The sequence below is a fragment of the Kogia breviceps genome, chromosome 14, assembly GCF_026419965.1.
Source record: "Kogia breviceps isolate mKogBre1 chromosome 14, mKogBre1 haplotype 1, whole genome shotgun sequence".
Classification (NCBI taxonomy): Eukaryota; Metazoa; Chordata; class Mammalia; order Artiodactyla; family Physeteridae; genus Kogia; species Kogia breviceps.
The window spans coordinates 55,454,827-55,473,903 of record NC_081323.1 but is presented as its reverse complement, the minus strand read 5'-3'; the positions used below and the strand labels follow the sequence as shown (position 1 = coordinate 55,473,903).

At 47.5% G+C, this 19,077-nt stretch overlaps 1 protein-coding gene across 2 annotated transcripts; it reads right to left on the bottom strand.

Annotated features, from left to right (window-relative positions):
* Window positions 1-7,986: 7,986 nt before the first annotated feature.
* Window positions 7,987-15,659, bottom strand: ZNF263 (zinc finger protein 263). Of its 2 annotated transcripts, XM_059038857.2 has the most exons (7): window positions 14,806-14,900; window positions 14,141-14,503; window positions 13,097-13,277; window positions 12,576-12,649; window positions 12,185-12,311; window positions 10,526-10,642; window positions 7,987-10,013 (listed from the first exon to the last, which is right to left on the bottom strand). In XM_059038857.2, exons 2-7 carry the CDS (start codon window positions 14,306-14,308, stop codon window positions 8,845-8,847), a joined length of 1,836 nt encoding a protein of 611 aa, XP_058894840.1. In that variant the 5' UTR covers window positions 14,309-14,503; window positions 14,806-14,900; the 3' UTR covers window positions 7,987-8,844. The 2 variants fall into 2 exon arrangements, with proteins under 2 accessions (XP_058894840.1, XP_058894838.1); XM_059038855.2 differs by having other exon boundaries at window positions 14,141-15,659.
* Between the last annotated feature and the right edge of the window lie 3,418 nt (window positions 15,660-19,077).

The window sequence follows — 19,077 nt, the reverse complement described above, 5'->3', positions numbered from 1 at the left end:
CTCTTAAAAGTGTAATGGATGAATTTGGAATCAGTAAATCAACATTTTATGACATTAAAAAGAACAAGAAATTGATTTTGGACTTTGTACTGAAGCAGGACATGCCATTAGTAGGGGCCGAGAAGAGAAAGAGAACAACAGGAGCCAAATATGGTGATGTGGATGATGCAGTCTACATGTGGTACCAACAGAAACGCTCAGCTGGTGTCCCTGTGAGAGGCGTGGAGCTTCAGGCTGCTGCCGAGAGATTTGCACAGTGTTTTGGGCGAACAGACTTCAAAGCTAGCACTGGTTGGCTTTTTAGATTTCGAAATAGGCATGCAATTGGGAACCGAAAAGTATGTGGGGAACAAGTCCTACGTTCAGCTTCAGAAAATGTTGAGCCGTTTCGACAAAAACTGTCCATGCTTATCAAAGAGGAGAAACTGTGTCTTGCTCAGCTGTACAGTGGGGATGAGACTGACCTCTTTTGGAAGTCAATGCCAGAAAATACTCAGGCAAGCAGAAAAGATATCTGCCTGCCAGGTAGGAAAATAAACAAAGAACAGTTGTCTGCTCTTTTATGTGCAAATGCAGATGGTACTCATAAGTTAAAGTCAATCATTATTGGAAAATCAAAGCTGCCCAGAAGTGTAAAAGAGGACACATGCACATTACCTGTGATATACAAACCTAGTAAAGATGTTTGGTTCACCAGAGAATCGTTTTCAGAATGGTTTTTTCAAAACTTTGTTCCTGAGGTCAAGCACTTTCAAGTTAATGTTCTAAGATTCCATGAGGAGGATGTCAGGGCCTTGTTACTTCTGGACAATTCTCCAGTTCACCCTTCCACTGAATCACTAACCAGTGAGGATGGTCGAATAAAATGCATGTTCTTTCCCCATGACACTTCAACCTTGATTCAACCAATGAATCAGGGTGTGATCTTGAGCTGCAAACGACTTTATAGGTGGAAGCAACTTGAGGAGAGTCTTGTAATTTTTGAAGAAAGTGATGATGAGCAAGATAAAGGAGAAAAAGGAGTTTCCAAGATTAAAATCTACAACATAAAAAGTGCAATTTTTAACTGGGCAAAGAGTTGGGATGAAGTAAAACAAATAACCATAGCAAATGCATGGGAAAATCTTCTTTACAAAAAGGAACCTGAATATGATCTTCAAGGCTTAGAAGATGGGGATTATAGAGAAATTCTTGAGAAATGTGGGGAGTTGGAAACCAAGCTGGATGACGATAGGGTGTGGTTAAATGGGGATGAAGAAAAGGGCAGCCCCCCGAAAATAAAAGGTGGAATTACAAAGGAAGTTGTTCAGAAAGCGGGAGCTGAGGAGCAGACTGCTGAATTTAAGTTATCTGCTGTAAGAAAGAGTTTGGACTACCTTCTTGACTTTGTTGATGCAACACCTGAGTTTCAAAGGTTCCATTTTACACTGAAAGAGATGCAACAAGAAATAATCAAGAAGCAGTTCCAGAGTAGAATCCATTCTAGAATTGGTAGCTTTTTGAAACGTAGGCCTCATAATATTAAGGATTCCTTCAATATGCCTTCAACTTCTGGTTGTAGTAATTAGATATTGTGTTTAAAGATTTCTGCAGTTATGTAATGATACATGAATTAGACTTGTTGTGAACTATCATTGTTTTTATCAACTGACCTCACTTTGCACAGCAATGCCCATTTATATTGTTTATAAAATACACGATTTGAAAGTAATAAATTTGGGGCTTTTTGATGTATAAATATGTTCATTAATCTATATTTTTTTCTATTTTAGACAAGGACTTGAATAATGAGGAACTATTGTCCCAGATTATCTAAGGTGGAATGGATGTGGGGAAAGCATTAAAGTCTAAATGTATTTACAGCATATAACAAAGAAGCTGTATATATGCTGACTAGTTATTTAAGAAGATAAGGGCAGACTTGGTTTTCAGTTTAATGGTATGACATACTCTGCTCTTGTAAATGAGTTACCACCTGTTTAGTGTTTGTTTTCTTCTTATTGTGGAAGTGACATATGCTGATTATAAAAAAGATATATAAGAAAGATAAAAAGCACCCAAATTCTGTCAACTGATGATAGGTTCCCTTAACACTTTGGTATATTTCATGTATTTTAAAAAATAGGTAAGTTACATTGTAAATACAATTTTATATCTTATTGTCTTAACATTTTTGTTACTTATAAAATTAGCATTTGTGAACTACAATGAGGTCACCTCACACTGGTCAGAATGGCCATCATCAAAAAATCTACAAACAGGGGCTTCCCTGGTGGCGCAGTGGTTGAGAGTCCGCCTGCCGATGCAGGGGACGCGGGTTCGTGCCCCAGTCTGGGAGGATCCCACGTGCCGCGGAGCAGCTGGGCCCGTGAGCCATGGCCGCTGAGCCTGTGCGTCCGGAGCCTGCGCTCCGCAGTGGGAGAGCCCACGGCAGTGAGAGGCCCGGGTACCACAAAAAAAAAAAAAAAAAAAAAAAATCTACAAACAATAAATGCTGGAGAGGGTGTGGAGAAAAGGGAACCCTCTTGTACTGTTGGTGGGAATGTAAAGTGATATAGCCACTATGGAGAACAGTATGGAGGTTCCTTAAAAAAGTAAAAATAGAACTACCATACGACCCAGCAATCCCACTACTGGGCATACCCCGAGAAAACCATAATTCAAAAAGAGTCATGTACCACAGTGTTCATTGCAGCTCTATTTACAATAGCCAGGACATGGAAGCAACCTAAGTGTCCATCAACAGATGAATGGATAAAGAAGATGTGGCACATATATACAATGGAATATTTACTCAGCCATACAAATTGAGTTATTTGTAGTGAGGTGGATGGACCTAGAATCTATCATACAGAGTGAAGTAAGTCAGAAAGAGAAAAACAAATACCGTATGCTAACACATATATATGGAATCTAAAAAAAAAAAAGTTCTGAAGAACCTAGGGGCAGGACAGGAATAAAGACACAGATGTAGAGGATGGACTTGAGGACACGGGGAGGGGGAAGGGTAAGCTGGGATGAAGTGAGAGAGTAACTGACATATATACACTACCAAATGTAAAATAGATAGCTAGTGGGGCATAGCACAGGGAGATCAGCTCATGCTTTGTGACCACCTAGAGGGGTGGGATAGGGAGGGTGTGAGGGAGACACAAAAGGGAGGAGATATGGGGATATATATGTGTATGTATAGCTGATTCACTTTGTTATAAAGCAGAAATTAACACACCATTGTGAAGCTATTACACTCCAATAAAGATGTTTAAAAAAAAAGAAAAAAATAATTAGCATTTGTGGAGACACCTTTCAAGCCTAGCATAGAATGGATTGTGGAAGAAGTTGAGGGGGAATGTCAGATGATCATACTGGACAGCACTACTTCAATGCATTAAACATCTGTTTTTCCCCCAATGGTCATAAAGTCCCAGAATAAATGACTGGCAGTCACACCCTTTTCAAAAGTATTCATAGAGGGAGTTCCCTGGTGGCCCAGTGGTTAGGATTCCAGGTTTTCACTGCCGGTCCGGGGTTCAATCCCTGGTTGGGGAACTGATACTCCGCAAGCTTCGTGGCACAGCAAAACAAAAAAAAGTATTCATTGATTTTGCAAATTTCACGTTGCTAGGCACAGAGTGTGGTGTTGGGCGTTTAGAATTACAAAGAAAAGGAATAGGAACAAACCAGCGTTGGATGTGTAAGAGCTAAGATGAGTACAGAGAGGGCTTTGCGAGTGCTTGGGTGGTAGGGGACATATCTGAGCCGGGCAAGTGTGACTTCTGAGCTGGCCTTTATAGTGTGGGGGAAAGAGGGAGAAGGGCAGTACGGGCAAAGGGGAGCGTTTGCACAGGCTGTTCGGTATGAGAGTGCATCTCCCCTCGGAAGCGGCAAAGTCCTAGATGGTTGCTGTACGGGCCGCTAGCAGAGAAGACGAGCAAAGACAAATCGGCCAGATTTTCAGTGCCCTTGGAGGTCATCCTACAATTTTAGACTTCGGGCTGGACCCACGTAAAGTCCTGTCGGCTCTACGTCCTGAAGGTCTTACCTCGTGTCCACTTCTCCCTCCTCACTGCTCGTTTCCTGATCCAGGCGGCATCACTCTCTGCACCTGTCTCCTTGGTCTCCCGCTCTGCTTTCTCGTCCTCTCCCATCCGTTCCCTGCCCAGTAGCCAGACAGAGCTAACACAAAATTGAAGAGGTGCCTGGCGTGCTTAAGAGCTTTCGTAGGCTTCTAGGCCCGCCCTTCCCCGACCCCGAGACGCTCCTTCCCACTTGCCCACCCCCGCCCAGTTCTGTGCTCGCGGCCTGCGGGAACACTAGGGCGGGCCTAGATGCCCGGTCCCGCTGTCGGCCCCGGGTTAGCGCGCGCACCTGCGGACAGGGAAGTTTCGGGGAGTATTGGCACGCCGCTGGTAACCGCTCGTAACCTCCTGGGTGGAAGGAGAGGGAAACCCTTCGCCGAGCCGCCTGGCCCAACCGCCGGAGTCTTAGCCTGCAGGCGGCGCGAGGCCCGGTCTAGCCGGGGAGGGGCGGGGCCTGCGCGGAGGGTGGGCCTGAGGAGGGGGCGCGCCCCTGCGCAGCCGTGGAGCGCGTGCCCGAGGGCCTCCGGGTGTGGTGCGAGCGTAGGTTCTCCGGGACTGCGGGCGGAGGGGGGCCTTGAAGGGAGACGCTGCAGGTGCGTGCAGCCGGGGCGAGGAGGCTGCCGAGCGCCACCACCCCCTAGCCGTTGCTCCTCCCGGGCCGGCTTAGGAGCTGTCCTCCATGGGACCAGCCGGTGGGGCACGCGGGCGGTTGTAGCGGCGCCCTGTCCCAGTTGCCGCCGGAAGCTAAGCTGCGGGACGCGCAGACTCGTTGGCTTTGCCCAAGCCTGAGAAAGGACTGAAGTTTGGGGTTCTGGAAATCATTCCTGAAGATGAGAGCTGCTCGGAGAAACCCAGGCACCTCGCTCTTGCACCAGTGGCTGGGGCAGGATTCCCAAACTTAATCTGGACCCCCTGCCAAGAGAACGAGAAATCCCCTCAAGAGCAGCTTCACCCTCTGAGTGGGGAACCACACCCAGGATTTAGAACGTTTTCCTGCCTAGAGGGAAAGTGGGGATGGAGAGGCAAACACAATTCCTCGTTATGTCCAAAACACACCCTAGGATTTCAGAAACTTCTTAGTATTTTCTTTTCCCATCCTTTCTGCCTGAAGAAATCTCACTATCTCCCTGAAGCAGCTTTGGATCCTGGTGAGTCATCAGTTTTGATTTCTTAACAGAAGCTTCTGGGACATTCAAGGTGTCTCAGTGATGAATTGAGGACATTAACTGGAACGTTTGTCAGAATTGGGGCGGGAGCTATGCCATTTTTCATTATCCATTTTGTCATTGTTGAATTTACCTAGACCACTACCTCTACCTCCTAACTGCGTTATTGAGACCTGTAAGTTCTTTCATTACTGCAGTAAAAATTCTTAAAGTGATTTCTGATAGTATTCCCTGGAAAAAAACTGAACAACTTGGTACTGTTTTAACACTTCCTCTGGTCTCTGGCGGTAAGGGGTTTTGTCCCCATTGATGTCGGGCCTGCTGCTTTTAGTCTGCCTCTGCCAGGCTTCTGTTTACATGTGGTACTGATTCTCCACCTAGGAACCTTTCTGCTGGTCTCATGGGCTACCTTTGCTGCAAGGGTGTGTGGCTATTGCTCAGGGTCAGTCCACATCTCCCAGTTCTCCTTTGTACCCATTTGGACTGAAAGGGCAGGGGTCTTTATTGCCCCCAGCATTAGTCTCCCTTTGACGAAAAAGCCTGTTGGAATCAGTTCTGGTTTCTTTTTCAAGAGAACTAATGGAGTAAAAATAACAATGTGAAACATATGTGTGTAGTGTAAAAGTATATATACTTGGCCTTCCCTTGCAGTGCCTTCATGGAACCCTTTAGTAAGGGCCTCTGACCTGCTTTCTGAAATATAACTATAATGATGAAGTCATCAATCCTGTCAATAGCAGACTGCTCCCCAGAATTCCTGACAGCATGCTTTTTTTTTTTTGGCTGTGCCACATGGCTTGTGGGATCTTAGTTCCCCAACCAAGGACTGCACCCAGGCCAACTTGCCAGTGAAAGCGCCGAGTCCTAACCACTGGACCACCAGGGAATTCCCCAGCGTGGTCTTACATTGCTCTGACTGCCAGGTACTTAAGAAGAAAGACATGGTGGTGTGCTGAATTAGGCGATTGGGATTGACCTGTATATGCTGATGTGTATAAAATTGATGACTAGTAAGAACCTGCAGTAAAAACAAACAAAAAGCTACAAAAAAAGGCAATTTGCCAGTTTTATCTACCCACAGGTGGCACAAATAGATGAGTATTTTCTATGTGCCAGGCTCTGTGCTAAGTGTTTTACATGAAATATTTTGTGACATCACCTCATGAAAACAAGGCCAAGAAGAGCTCTGCATGTTAAGTTTGTTAGAAGGGGAGTTAGACAGGGACTGGGTGAAGTCTACTATTGGAAAGCCTTCTTAGTGGCAGGAGTGAACACCTGGGGGTCCTCTTGCTCTGGCTCAAACTGTAGTACTCCAAGTAGGAGCAATGCCAGTTAGACCACATCCTAAGGTCTGTATGGATAGTATTATGGGGGATGAGGGATAAGGATCTTTCTATAAGTGCTTTCTATTCTCATGAGGTTTACAATCCACATAAGTTGCCATCTTAACCAGAGTGCTTACTAACGTCAACTTTACACCACCCACCCACTTCATGGCATTGGCAGCCACAGTAGCCCTGTCCTGCTCCTACTACTGTCCATTCCACATTAATCTGTTTCAAATCCTCACCTCCCTTCCCTGACCCCAAAGCCCCACACTACCACTGCCCTCTTGAGGGTAAGAAAATGGTACAGAAATGAGAAACAGATATAAGCAAGAGTGGGGGGCACGCAGGGTTACTTCCTTTACTTAAAAGTGCTATATTTAATAGCCTGTTGCCAATGGAATGTTTTACCTTTTTCTCCCAAAGAACAGCTAGTTAGATATTTTCTTCCAGGGCCAAACCCTGAGATGTTTTCCTAGCATCAGAATTTCCTACTCCTTGAATTCTCCCTGGTATTCTACCTCTTTTCCAAAGAAACACACTCCTAGAATTCCCATTCCTGATTCCCCATTCTGAAATGTAATGCTGTCCCCTACTAATTTTGCCCTCTCCTGTATCTCCTCCCTCTACTAATGGGCAATAACGCAGTTATATCAGAACCATCTTTCCTGGGAACCATTTGCTCAACCAAAATAACTTGTCTTTGACGAGCCAGATCTTCCTTTATCTACTTTGCAAGAAAGTAAACATTCTAAACAATCAAAAGACAATGTTCAGGGCTTCCCTGGTGGCACAGTGATTAAGAATTCACCTGTCAACGCAGGGGACACGGGTTCGAGCCCTGGTCCAGGAAGATCCCACATGCCATGGGGCAACTAAGCCCATGTGCCACAACCACTGAGACTGCGCTCTAGAGCCTGCGAGCCACAACTGCTGAGCCTGCGTGCCACAGCTACTGAAGCCTGCGCGCCTAGAGCCCAAAAAGAGAAACCACCGCAGTGAGAAGCCAGCACACTGCAATGAAGAGCAGCCCCCACTTGCCTCAACTAGAGAAAGCCCGTGCACAGCCACGAAAACCCAACACAGCCAAAAACAAAGAATAATCTTTTTTTATTATTAAAAAAAGACAATGTTTACGGCTGTACACCATAGAAGGAAAAAAAAACCTTCTAGCACACCCTTATGACATCACCCCAAGCAGCCACTGGACTTGACTCTGTTACCACATAGCAGTCCCAGCCTGGAGCCAGCCAGGGCCACACACTCCCTCCCTCAGCCTGTCTGTTGTCACCTTTGAACCCTCCTTAGCAACCAAGTAAGACCACAAAGAGAAAGCCAGGTCCTCTACCCAAAGCAGGTGGAAGACCGATCAACACTGGAAGCCAAGTCAAAGGCCCTCAATGATGAGTCACACACTCATGTTTCCTGAAGATATTTATTACCATCCAAACATATTTTCAACAGGGAAAGGCATGATTCCTAATTTCCCCAGGATCCACATTTTCAAAGTCTCCCAGGGAACCCATCTTTCATGGAACCCTCTGAGGACTTGATCTTTGCAAAGGGTAAACTAATTAAGACCCCAGTTTCCTCTGCCAATTCCTGGCTGACCTGCAAATTCCATCTTACTATTTCCCTTAGGTCTCTGGTTCCTTTTTGTTTGAGGTGACAGTTACATGCATGACCTGCCAATAAGCCCTACTGTCAGGTCACTGAGGGTACTGTGGCGGGTGCCAGGATTGCTTGTGGCTTCTCAGCCAGGCCTTCAGAAGAGCTGCAACTCACCACCAGTTTTTCGGTGCCTCCAGCTGGTCTCCCAGGAGACCTGGCCCCTCTTCTTTGGTCTCAAGGGCCTCAGGAGCCCAAAAGCTCCTGATGAATGTCCCAAGTGAGGAAGCAACACCAGGAAGTCTGTGGATTCCCAAAGTTGTTGGGATACACACTGGACACAGTAAGGCACCCCAGTCTCAAGTTGGCTAAATACGCTGAGGGGGTAGGTGTGCCCTGAGACTGGAAGAACCTCAGAGGGGATTCCACACTGAGAGGGTCACTTCAAAGACTTGCCATCCTCACTAGTTCCAACAGAATTCCTTTTCAGTTTTACGCTAATCCTTTGTTGCCTCTGCACCTCCCTCACAACAACCCTCCCCTGGTTCCTCTTTGGAGTAATTACCTTAAAGATGCAGATCATGCTGGGTAAGAAATACCAGCTCTTAACAAGAGGACCCTCTGAATATGCCACCTTATCTGGGCCCAAAAGAAATCCCATTGTTTCTATCCAGTGTGAGTTCTCTGATGACTCATAAGGCGTGAACTCCGAGAAAAGCTTTCTCCACATTCAGAACATTTATAGGGTCTCTCTCCTGTATGGGTTCTCAGATGACGAATCCGATTGGAGCTGTGAGAGAAACTGTCTCCACACTCATGACAGGTATAGGGTTTCTCTCCCGTGTGAATTCTCTGGTGTCTGATTAAGTTGGATCTATGAGAGAAGTTTTCCCCACAGAGGGTACATTTATATGGTTTCTCTCCTGTGTGTGTTCTCTGGTGTCTGGTGAGGTGCATGCCCTGCCGGAAGCTTTTCCCACAAGTTATACACTGAAAGAGTTTCTTCTCTGCCTTGTGGGTCCCATGATTGGCAAGAAAGAGGGTGCTGTCACTCACTGCTTCCCCACACTCAGAGAAGGGGTACAGCTTCTCTTTCTCATGAGTTCTTTCGTGAATGACAAGGTGAGAACTACGAGAGAAACTTTTCCCACACTCGGAACACTTATAAGGTCTCTCTCCTGTGTGAATTCTCTGGTGCCTAAGGAGGTTAGAACTGTGAGCAAAGATCTCCCCGCACTCAGGGCACTTGTAGGGCTTTTCACCTGTGTGCGTTCTCTGGTGCCTGTGGAGGTTGGAATTGCAAGAGAAGCTCTTTCCACACTCGTTACACTGATAGGGCTTCTCACCTGTGTGGGTACGCTGATGCCGAGTCAGGTGGGTATTCTGACTGAAGCTTTTTCCACACTCGAGGCACTTATGGGCCTCCTCTCCCAAGTGTGCTCTGTGTAGTGACAAAAAGTGGGGATTCCTGCCAAAGATTTCAGCGCACCCCACACCCATACACAGTCTTTCTGCTGCGTGTATTCTCTGGTGCCTAATCAGGTTCGAGTTGTTAGAGAAATTTTTGCCACACAAGGGACATAAATGGAGCTTCTTCGGCTGCAGTTCTTTTGGCCGCCCCAGTTCTCTGCAACTTGTGGCCCCCACTAAGGACTGCTCCATCCGAACCACTGGGGGAGGCTCCCAATGCTCTTCTGCCCTGTCACGAGGCCTTCCCTGCTCAGGACTCCAGGGTACCTCCCCTCTGGCCTGGCCAGGCAGCAGCGCCCGAGAGTGAATGCTCTCAGGGCAAACGGACTGAGCACTTTCTTCCAGGTTGTCAAACTTCTCTTCCCCTGGAAGATCGAGAAACCAAACCCGTGTTATTTCTACACCAGAGAAAAGGAAATCCCATGTGTGCTACTGCCTGTAGGTCAGAAGTCCAGAAGGGCTGGCTCTACCTCAGTTTCCTGTCTTCCCCATATAGGTAAAGCACCGTAGACAGGCATCCACATAAGGGGTGGAGCCATCACTCAGGAATCAGAGATCAAACCAGTCTTGAATTCCCTTGTAGGGGCCCTGACCTCCCTCTCCAACTGAGCCTCTGGCTTCTGCCCTTGGGTAATGGGTGAGATGGAGCAGGATTGGGACTAGGGTGGGCAAATGAGCCCAGGAGTGAATGCCTCCTTACACTTTGCACCCTGGGTACCTCGCCTGCCATCACTGGGATGGAAATGGGCAGTGGGGACACTGGAAGAATGTACCTCCCTGGCAGTGGTGATGGGGTAGCCTTACACCAAGACCCTCAAATGCCTCATTCCCAACAGTGGGAGGCTAGCTGCACAGGCTGCTCAACTGTGTTTCTTACCTGGAGCTGGGCTTCTGGGGCTCAGGCCCTCCTTGCAAGTCTGGACACTGGGATCCCAGGGCTTTCCTTCTTGTTCCACCTGGGTGCTCAGGGCCTCCTGACTGGGAACCTGAGACTCTGTTCACAATGAAAGAAAAGGATTTCTATGTCACCATTTTCCTCTACCAGGCAGGGCAAACAAAGACAGTCTTGTTCCCTGCCTTCAGTGAATGGATACAGAAATCTGACAGCAATTACTTGGAACATACACTAAACTCTTCCCACTGGTTACCCCTAGAGAAAGAAATTAGAGGAAGGAGACTGTGGCTTTTTCTTTTTACACTTTTGTAGTACTTGGAATTTTTTGCAATGAGAATGTAAAACTTTTGTAATTAAAACAATCAAACAAATAAACATGGTCAGGGTGGTCAGTTCCTTGAGGAATCAGTTTAATACTGTGAAAGAGCCTTGACTCTTATGGATACATATAAAATAGATCTAAGTTTGACTGGGCAACTCCAGAAGGAGAAAACGTAATATGATGGACAATCAGAAAAGGACCTGGGACTCTAAGAGGACCCTGAGATTAAAACCCAAAAGGGCCACCCTGTGCTGTGCTCACTCCAACTCCAGCAAACACGGACTTTAAAAAGTTTAGTTTCAAGAACTTGTGATCCGAACTCTTCCTATTTAGCACTCACTGAAACAGCTGTGCTCAACGTAGGGCACCAAGCCACAGCACAGTGACAGAAAACTTGGAGAAGGCCCCTGGAAGGCAACCAAACACAGCAGTGACCCCCTTGCAAAATTAGTGCAAGTGAGATAACCGTGCTTCTCTTTACGAAAACCTCATGTATGAAAACGAAGTGCAGTGTGACTCTTCTACTGGGTGTGCATCAATATAGCTATAATGGTAACATACACAATCCTGTTTTATGTTGTTTTTTAAGACTCCCCCCAACTTTTTATTATGAGAATTTTCATACATGCATAAAAAATGAAGGAATTATACAATACCCACACACTTTCCACCTAAATCCAACTATCAGTTTTTGGTCATATTTCACAGACCTCATTTTTAATCTCTGCATAATAGTTCAACACGTAGATGCATCTTAATTTAAATCTAACTTACTTAGACCCTGTTTTAGATATATATCATTTCCAAATTTCCACAAAGCCTTCCCTCTTCCTGAATTCTTAAGGACTGGGACAGCCACTGAGCACTGAGCTGGACTGTTGATGCCAGTGCTCCTGAAATGTGTGCCTCTGGGGAAGAGCCCAGAAATACTAATGGAACATAGAAAACATAAGTGAGGTCAGAAGAATAAGCATTTTGAACTTGCAAGGCATCAAGAACTTAGAGCCCTATAGCATCCTGTGATCTGTGTGTGAGGGATGGGAAGTGGGGAGGGGGTCGGCACCATTGGATTTGACTTGTTCTGCCTTAGGAAGTTCATTATGGCTCAGACTCCCCGCCCTCAGCCCTGGCAGCTGGGGCCCTGAAGTGTGCCAACTGTGGCACCTGGCAAATATTTAAGTGATCTTAGTCCAAGGGACTTTAGACAAAAGCAGGTCGTCTGGCTAAACTCAGAACTTATACCTGGGAGGTGAGCACCTAAGGGACAGGACCCTGGTCAGAAATGGCTCAGCCTTCATCCCTGGAAAAGAAGTCCTTACCCAGTGAGTCCACATTCTCATAACTCTCCTGCACCGTGTCCTGGGAGAGGGCCCTCTTACTAGGATGCTGATGCCCCCACTCCTCCTGGGAGATGTACATAGCCACGTCCTCTAAGCTCTCAGGCAACTGAAACAGCACAAGATCGCCTTTAGGCCCTGAGGCACCAAGAACAATTCAAGCAGAGTCATGGGTTAAAGGGGCAAAACCCAGGTGTGCTGAGGAGAAATTTCATGGGGAAGAAGGGGGAGGCCTACAAGTGAGGTGTGGAGGACAAATAAAGAAGGTGGGGGAGATGCATGTGGTGAGGTAGAAAGGATCCTCTCCAAGTGGCAAAAGGAACCCACCCCCACAAGAGCAACTGCAGGGAGACAATGGGAACTTCCACATCACCTGGGGCCCAGTCAGCTCCTTGTCTTCCATGTTTCCTTCGGGAGGAAAGAGAGAAAGCCAGGGAGCAGATAATGCTGAAGGTGACAGAAATTATGATGAGAACGCATTCCTAATTCTTGGCAACCCAAGGATTATCACAGCACAGTATCCATTCCCCAACACCCAGCATCTGCTCTGAGGATCGAACACTGAACAAAAGAAGGCAACCGAGAAATAATAAAGCGATATTCAAAACAACAGAGTACCAGCAGTCTTCCCTGCTGGCCCAAGCATTAAAGCCCCCAATCATTCACTGAGCTCTAAATGTCTCCATTCTGCATACAAAAGGGCTTACTAAGAGATCCCCCTCCCTCCACCCACCCCAAGAGGAATCCAAACCACTTCTAGGTCTCTCATGCCACATCTGGAAACCCTCAGGTCAGAAATGCCCCCTCCTTGGCAGCCATGCTGCGTTCTGCTGGTGTCAGGGGCAACCCCAAAGGCCCTCCTCCCTCCCACTTTCCCAGAGAACTGTTCCTCACCCCTCTCCTTTACAGTCTGGGGATCCCTTTTGGGGCTGGGGCCTAGCAGCTCCTGCAGCCTGCGGCCAGGGCTTCGCTCAGTCTCCATTGGCTCCAGCTTGAAGCTCGGTGACTCTCGTGCTGTTTCCAGAGGCAAAGGCTCCTCCAAAAGCACTTCTGTTCCCCGCCCATGGTTTGTCACCTGGGAACCAACCCACATCACTCACCATCACAACAGGGCCCGAAAGGAAGGGAAATTAGTACAGAATTCTGAGGGCAAGCCTTCAACGGAGGACCACTGGCAATCCCTTTGGACCCACCAAGAGAGAAGAATGGTTTACACTAAAACCAAACTTTTCTGACCCCGTGTACACCTGAGAAAATGTGTGTGAGGGGTGGAGGGAGTTCACTTCCAGTGCACACCTTCCCCACACAGCTCTTCTGACACACTTCATTCCCTCTCGCTTTCCCCCACCTTTTCAAGATGCGTCCATTCCTGACTACTGGGTAAGTTAAACTTGGGTGGCCCTGGGGCAAGTGGCCTCAGAGTTTCAGTGCCAGTTTTGTAAGTCCTATTAACTGCCACCCAGCTTTGTAGAGATTAGACTGCTAACTGTAATATAACAATAGCTAACAGCTATTAAGCACTAACTGTAAACCAGTAGTGTGATCAAAACTACATCCTGCTCTAATGCTCAAAGCAACCCGAGAGGTATCTTACCATTCTCATTTTACCAAATCTGAGGCCCAAAGAAATTAAGTAACTTGCCCAAAGTCCCAAACTATTACGAAGCAGAGTATTTGAACCTAGCGAGCTAACTCCTGGGCTCACACTAATGCAGAGACACTGCCTCCATGTGGAAACAGGGCACTCTTCACTTCTCGCTCTGTCCACTTGGGGAAAATCTGGAGAATGAAAGTTCCTCGCTAAACTACAAAAAGGCTTCTTGCCCACCTAAGGTCTACTCAGGAAAACCAAGTAAATTCGTAGGGGTAACTGGGCCAACGCGATGTCCAAGTCCTCAGGGTCAAACAAACCGCAAATAAAACAGCTCTTTCTCTCACCTGTTGCCTCAGTCTCCCAAGCTCTTTCTGCATATCTTCCACCAGAGTCACCGCTTCCTCGCCGCTCTCCGGATGCAGCTCCTGCACCCTGCTCTGGATCTCCTGGGGCAGGATGGTCAGAAACTGCTCCAGCACCAACAGCTCCAGGATCTGCTCCTTCGTACGCATTTCAGGCCGCAGCCACCCATGGCAAAGCTCCTGGAGCCTACTGAGGGCTTCCCGGGGCCCAGCGGCCTCTTGGAAGCGGAACCGTCTGAAGCGCTGATGGGAGGCCTCCGGGCTGGGTCCTGGGTCTGTCGGGGGCAGCTCCTGGCTCCAGGCGCAGTCCTCCTCCAGTTTCACTATCAGGAGCCCTTCCCGGTCCTGGAAGCCCGGACCCGACGCCATCTTCAGGTCCCCACACCTCCTTGGCCCCGAAACCAGCTGCGCCCAGTTAGGAAGGCGCCCCGGGCCCCGCGCAAGGATGGCGGGCGTCCACAAGAGCCGGGGGCCCCGAAGCCCCAAATCCCGGCCGAGGAGCTCGGCTACAGGGCGGGTGCAGCCGGCTCCGGCGCCTCGGTGTCAGCCGTTTGCGGGCGCCGCCACACCACCCCCTGGCCCGCCCCTCCAGGACCGCCCCAGGGCAGGACCTAAGCACCGCGCTTTCCCCCTTGCCGCGGACTCACGCAGGACTCGAAGCTCAGCTCCCACGCCGGAAGTCTCAGAGCGCGTTAGGCGTCAACAACCAACGGCGCCTGCTCCGGACCAACTTCCCGGTCACGTTCCGAGAACTATAGCGCCCATTGGGTCAGGTCTCGCCACACACTCACCGCTGACCAACCAGAAGAAAAGATTTGCCCACAGGGGCGGGACAAGCGAAGGGCCAATTGGGGCCGAGAGGCGGGGCCATCGGGCGAGCTCCGGGATCTCAGAAACCCCTGCGAGCCGGAATCTGTAGGTGTGTTAGTGGAAATTAAGCGCAAATCGGGTGTGACCGCAGGACTACCAGTGTCAGAATCCCTCGGAAAGCTTACTGAAGTGCAGATCTCCGAGTCACGCGAGATCCTGTGCCTCTGTCAGGGTGAGGCCCGAAAATCTGAATTGTTAACAAGCTCCTCCACAGACAAGTGGAAAAATTCTTCCCCCACAGACAAATTTGAGAATCGCTGTCCAGGTCAAAACGGATTTCAAGGTGGTCCCCACCCGGCTGCAGTTGGGCAGAGCTGCAGGAGAGGGTCCACCCGCCTGGGCAGCCTCCGAGGCATTTGAGCCAGGGTCCACTCGGCCGCCTGCTAGGCGCCTGGGAGAGGCGGAGAAGAGTGGGCCCCGGCTGGGTCAGCGCCACCGCAGGGCCTGCGGAGAGATGCCGTAGGCAGCGCGGCTCGCGCCTGCGCCCTTGAGGTGCTGGCGCTGCGGGGCCGAGTGCGGAGACCGTCAGTGGGGAGAGTGGGCTTGTGGCCCGTGGTGCTCTCATGTCCGCCCAGGGTCCGGCTGCAGGCGGCTGGACGTCCCCCAGGGCCGCTGCGGACCCAGCCCGCACTACCGGCTTCCGATTTTAAACTTGCCGGGGGCGTGCCTTTTATTGTCCAGCCCTGATGAGGGGGCGAGATCCTTGTTCATCTCCCTCCTTGGTCTGCCATGAAATTTCATCGTGAGGGGCAAGTGGAAGGAAACCCGGAGGGTCGATTCCCTGGCCGGCGCAGTCGAAGCTTTGTGCTGGTGAGGGGAGGGCTGCCCAGCTGTGAGACACGGCCCAGGTCGGCCCACCTCCTCCATTCCCGCCAGCGACGGTCAAGCCCATGGTCTCAGGAGATAAAAGCGTCGTGGGGTTGAATCATGACAAACAGTAATCGTTTATTGAGCGCCTGCTTACATGCAACTGGATCGTCACAGCACACAAAATTGTAGGAACGAGACGCTATTATTACCATCCCCCTGTTACAGAGTGTCAGTTAAGTCACTTGCCCAGGATCACACTTTAGTCTGTCGCTAAAGTCATGATGGTAAAGGGTGATGTGGGGACGGAGAGGGTCAACTTTCAATGACGCGGCGGAAAGAGTCCTGAGTACTGTGTTTTGTTTTTTTGTTTCACTTGTCTACTCAAAAAAAGAAATGCACAACGTGAGAGTTGTGAGTTAAGTTTTATTTGGGTCAAAATGAGGACTGAAGCCCAGAAGACAGCGTACCAAATAGCTCTGAGAAACTGCTCCAAAGAGTCAGGGGGGAAGGTCAGTATATAAATGATTTTGGTGAAGGGGGAGTACATGCAATCAAGCACATAGTTTTTACAGAAGGTTTCTGCTAGTCTCGTGTAGGTTACTGCTAGTCACCATGAAGGATTTTAGTGCTTTTCTAGATATGAGGAGATACAAGAATTGGGCTCATAAAATTGGCTCCTGAAAATATCTAACTATCTGAAGACCTGTTCTGCCAGTTTTTCCCCCCGAGCACAGAGTACCTCATTTCAGCTCTCCACCCTGAACTCCTTTCAAGGGGTGTTGAAAGTCAGCAGCTGCAGCAGCACGATTTAATCTTTGTAGAGGTAGATGGCAAGTGCCAATGGAAAATGCCAATTTGTAGTTGACACCCTCCAGAGAAAAGGTCCACCAGCTGTTGTGGCAAATTCAGACCCAGAGGCCTCACAGCACACAGGCTGCTGCAGTTCCATTTCAGAAAGCCTTGTTGAGACATGTGACCTCAGAGTCCTGTAAGACCATTTTTTTCATGTTTTAGATCTTCATATTTCAGGAGAAAATAGATTCTAACCTAATAACCACCTCTCTGGCATTTACTATGTCATCTCAGATCAGTTATTCAATCTCAGTAAGCCTCAAACCTCAGTTCCTTCACCTGTTTTAAGGGGATAATACTATACCCACCTTATAACACTGGGTGAGGATTAACCGGTCTAACATATGTAGGATGCTTAGAATCATACCTGGCATTTAGCATGAACTCAATATTAGCTGTTACTAATGCACAGCAAATTCCTGAAGGCTTACCCTATCTCACAGAAAAGCCACTTGGATTATTATTGCAGGATGTGGAGCATGGGAATGTCTGCAAAACTACACATACCTTGAGATGGTAAGAATGAAGGATAAACCAATTTGCTATCTAAGTTCCTTTTGATTTTATGTTATTAACAGGTACTTAAAGCTAGACAGACTTTCAGAGTTATTCAGAATTACTGATAGTATTCCTCCATTTCTTTGAGGCCTATCTATATTCAGGGAGAGAAAATAACTTTTACAGATGGTATTTTAATAGTCAAATACCAATATGACTGGGAGTGGTGTTACAGGCCAGCAGAACTATAGGGGTTCATTTGGGGCAGGAGTTCTTAACCTAGGGTCTAGAAATTCTAGAGCAGCAGTTCTAAGTACAATAGAACTTACTGTGATGGTGGCTACTGAGCACTTAAAATGCAGCTAGTGTTGCTAAGACCCACTAGGTAGTGGCTACCATCAACACAGTTCTAGAGGGTCACATGGGTGGATCTGGAGATTTTGTAAACCTTTTGATATTGTACACAAAACTGCATGTGTACATGTATTTTCTAGGAAGTGGATCCATGGCTTTCATTAAGTTCTCTAAATGATGAAAAAGATTAAACCCACTACTTTAAGACTGGGTGAAATGTAAGTTAACGGAAGTAAGTATGCCCTCTAGTAGCCACTGTTGATTTCACATTCTTATACAGTTTACCCTTGAACAATGCAGTGGGGGTTTGGGGCGCTAACCCTCTACACATTGGAAAATTCATCTGTAACTTTACAGTTGGCCTTCCATATCTGTGGTTCTGGATCCACGGATTCAACCACCAGTGGGTTGTGTAGTACTGTAATATGTATTTATTGAAAAATTTCCATGTGTAAGTGGACTCACGCAGTTCAAACCCATGTTGTACAAGTCAACTGTATTTTCTTGTCCTTAGCTATCGGTGGCTCCCTATTATGTAGAAGAAAAAACAATTTTGAATTTCAGATTTAAAAAACCCTACTACTCCTGGTCTTAGTTCTTTCTCATGGGTACTAAATTCTGTCTCTAGAGCTACTTTCAGTCCTTACCTGAGTCTTATAGAGTCCCTTGCACTCAAGGGGCGGGGTGTAGCTGTCTGTGCCTGGTTTTCAAAATGACATTTGATGAAATCTGCAGCGTTAAGAATTTCACATCTGTGCTCTTTGGCGTAGGAGCAAATAAGGAGCTCCTGTCATTCTGAAATGCTTTTCCTGACTCTCATTTTAGGATATCCTGGCCTCCAGGTTTCTGCCACCCTAAGACTTTGCTACTTGCCACTCTCCCCAGTTTTGGTTTCTTCCCACTTTACTTGACTACAGTTTTCCTGTGATCTATGGCTTCAGGTTTGCTTTTACCTGTAACACATTACTCTTTGATCCCACAGTTAGCTTTGAAATCCAAACATAAACAAAACAGTGACTTTAAGTGGCATTTCATTTGAAACACATTTTCTTTTTTAAACAATTGTTTTAAAGGAATTAACTGTTTTTTTAAAATTTATTATTTATTTATTTATCTTGGCTGCGCTGGGTCTTAGTTATGGCATGTGGGATCTTTAGCTGTGGCATGCATGCAGGATCTAGTTCCCCGATCAGGGATCGAACCCTGGCCCCCTGCACTGGGAGCGCAGAGTCTTACCCACTGGACTACCAGGGAAGTCCCAAAAGACATTTTTAAAAAATTGATCTGCAATATATTGCCCCTTCTCCATGAAAATATAAGGCATTTTGATAAAATGTTCTGGAATTTAAATTATCCTTCAGATTAACATTAAACTAACTTGCTAATGTTGTTCGGTAACATTAATATTTAAACATTTTCCTCTATTTGGATCTTAAATCACTATTTATCAACTCACATTTTACTGCAGAACAGTAAAGTTTGTTAGATGTGAGGAAGGAGAGGAAAGGACACAGAAAAAGGGTACAAACCATAAC

Excerpts from the sequence above, each read along its gene's own strand:
- ZNF263 (XM_059038855.2), bottom strand. The coding sequence starts at position 14,527 with ATGGCGTCGGGTCCGGGCTTCCAGGACCGGGAAGGGCTCCTGATAGTG. Across the intron at positions 13,278-14,140 it reads TTGGGAGACTGAGGCAACAG|GTGACAAACCATGGGCGGGG; the intron begins GTGAGAGAAAGA and ends GTTGGTTCCCAG. Across the intron at positions 10,643-12,184 it reads TGAGAATGTGGACTCACTGG|AGTCTCAGGTTCCCAGTCAG; the intron begins GTAAGGACTTCT and ends CATTGTGAACAG.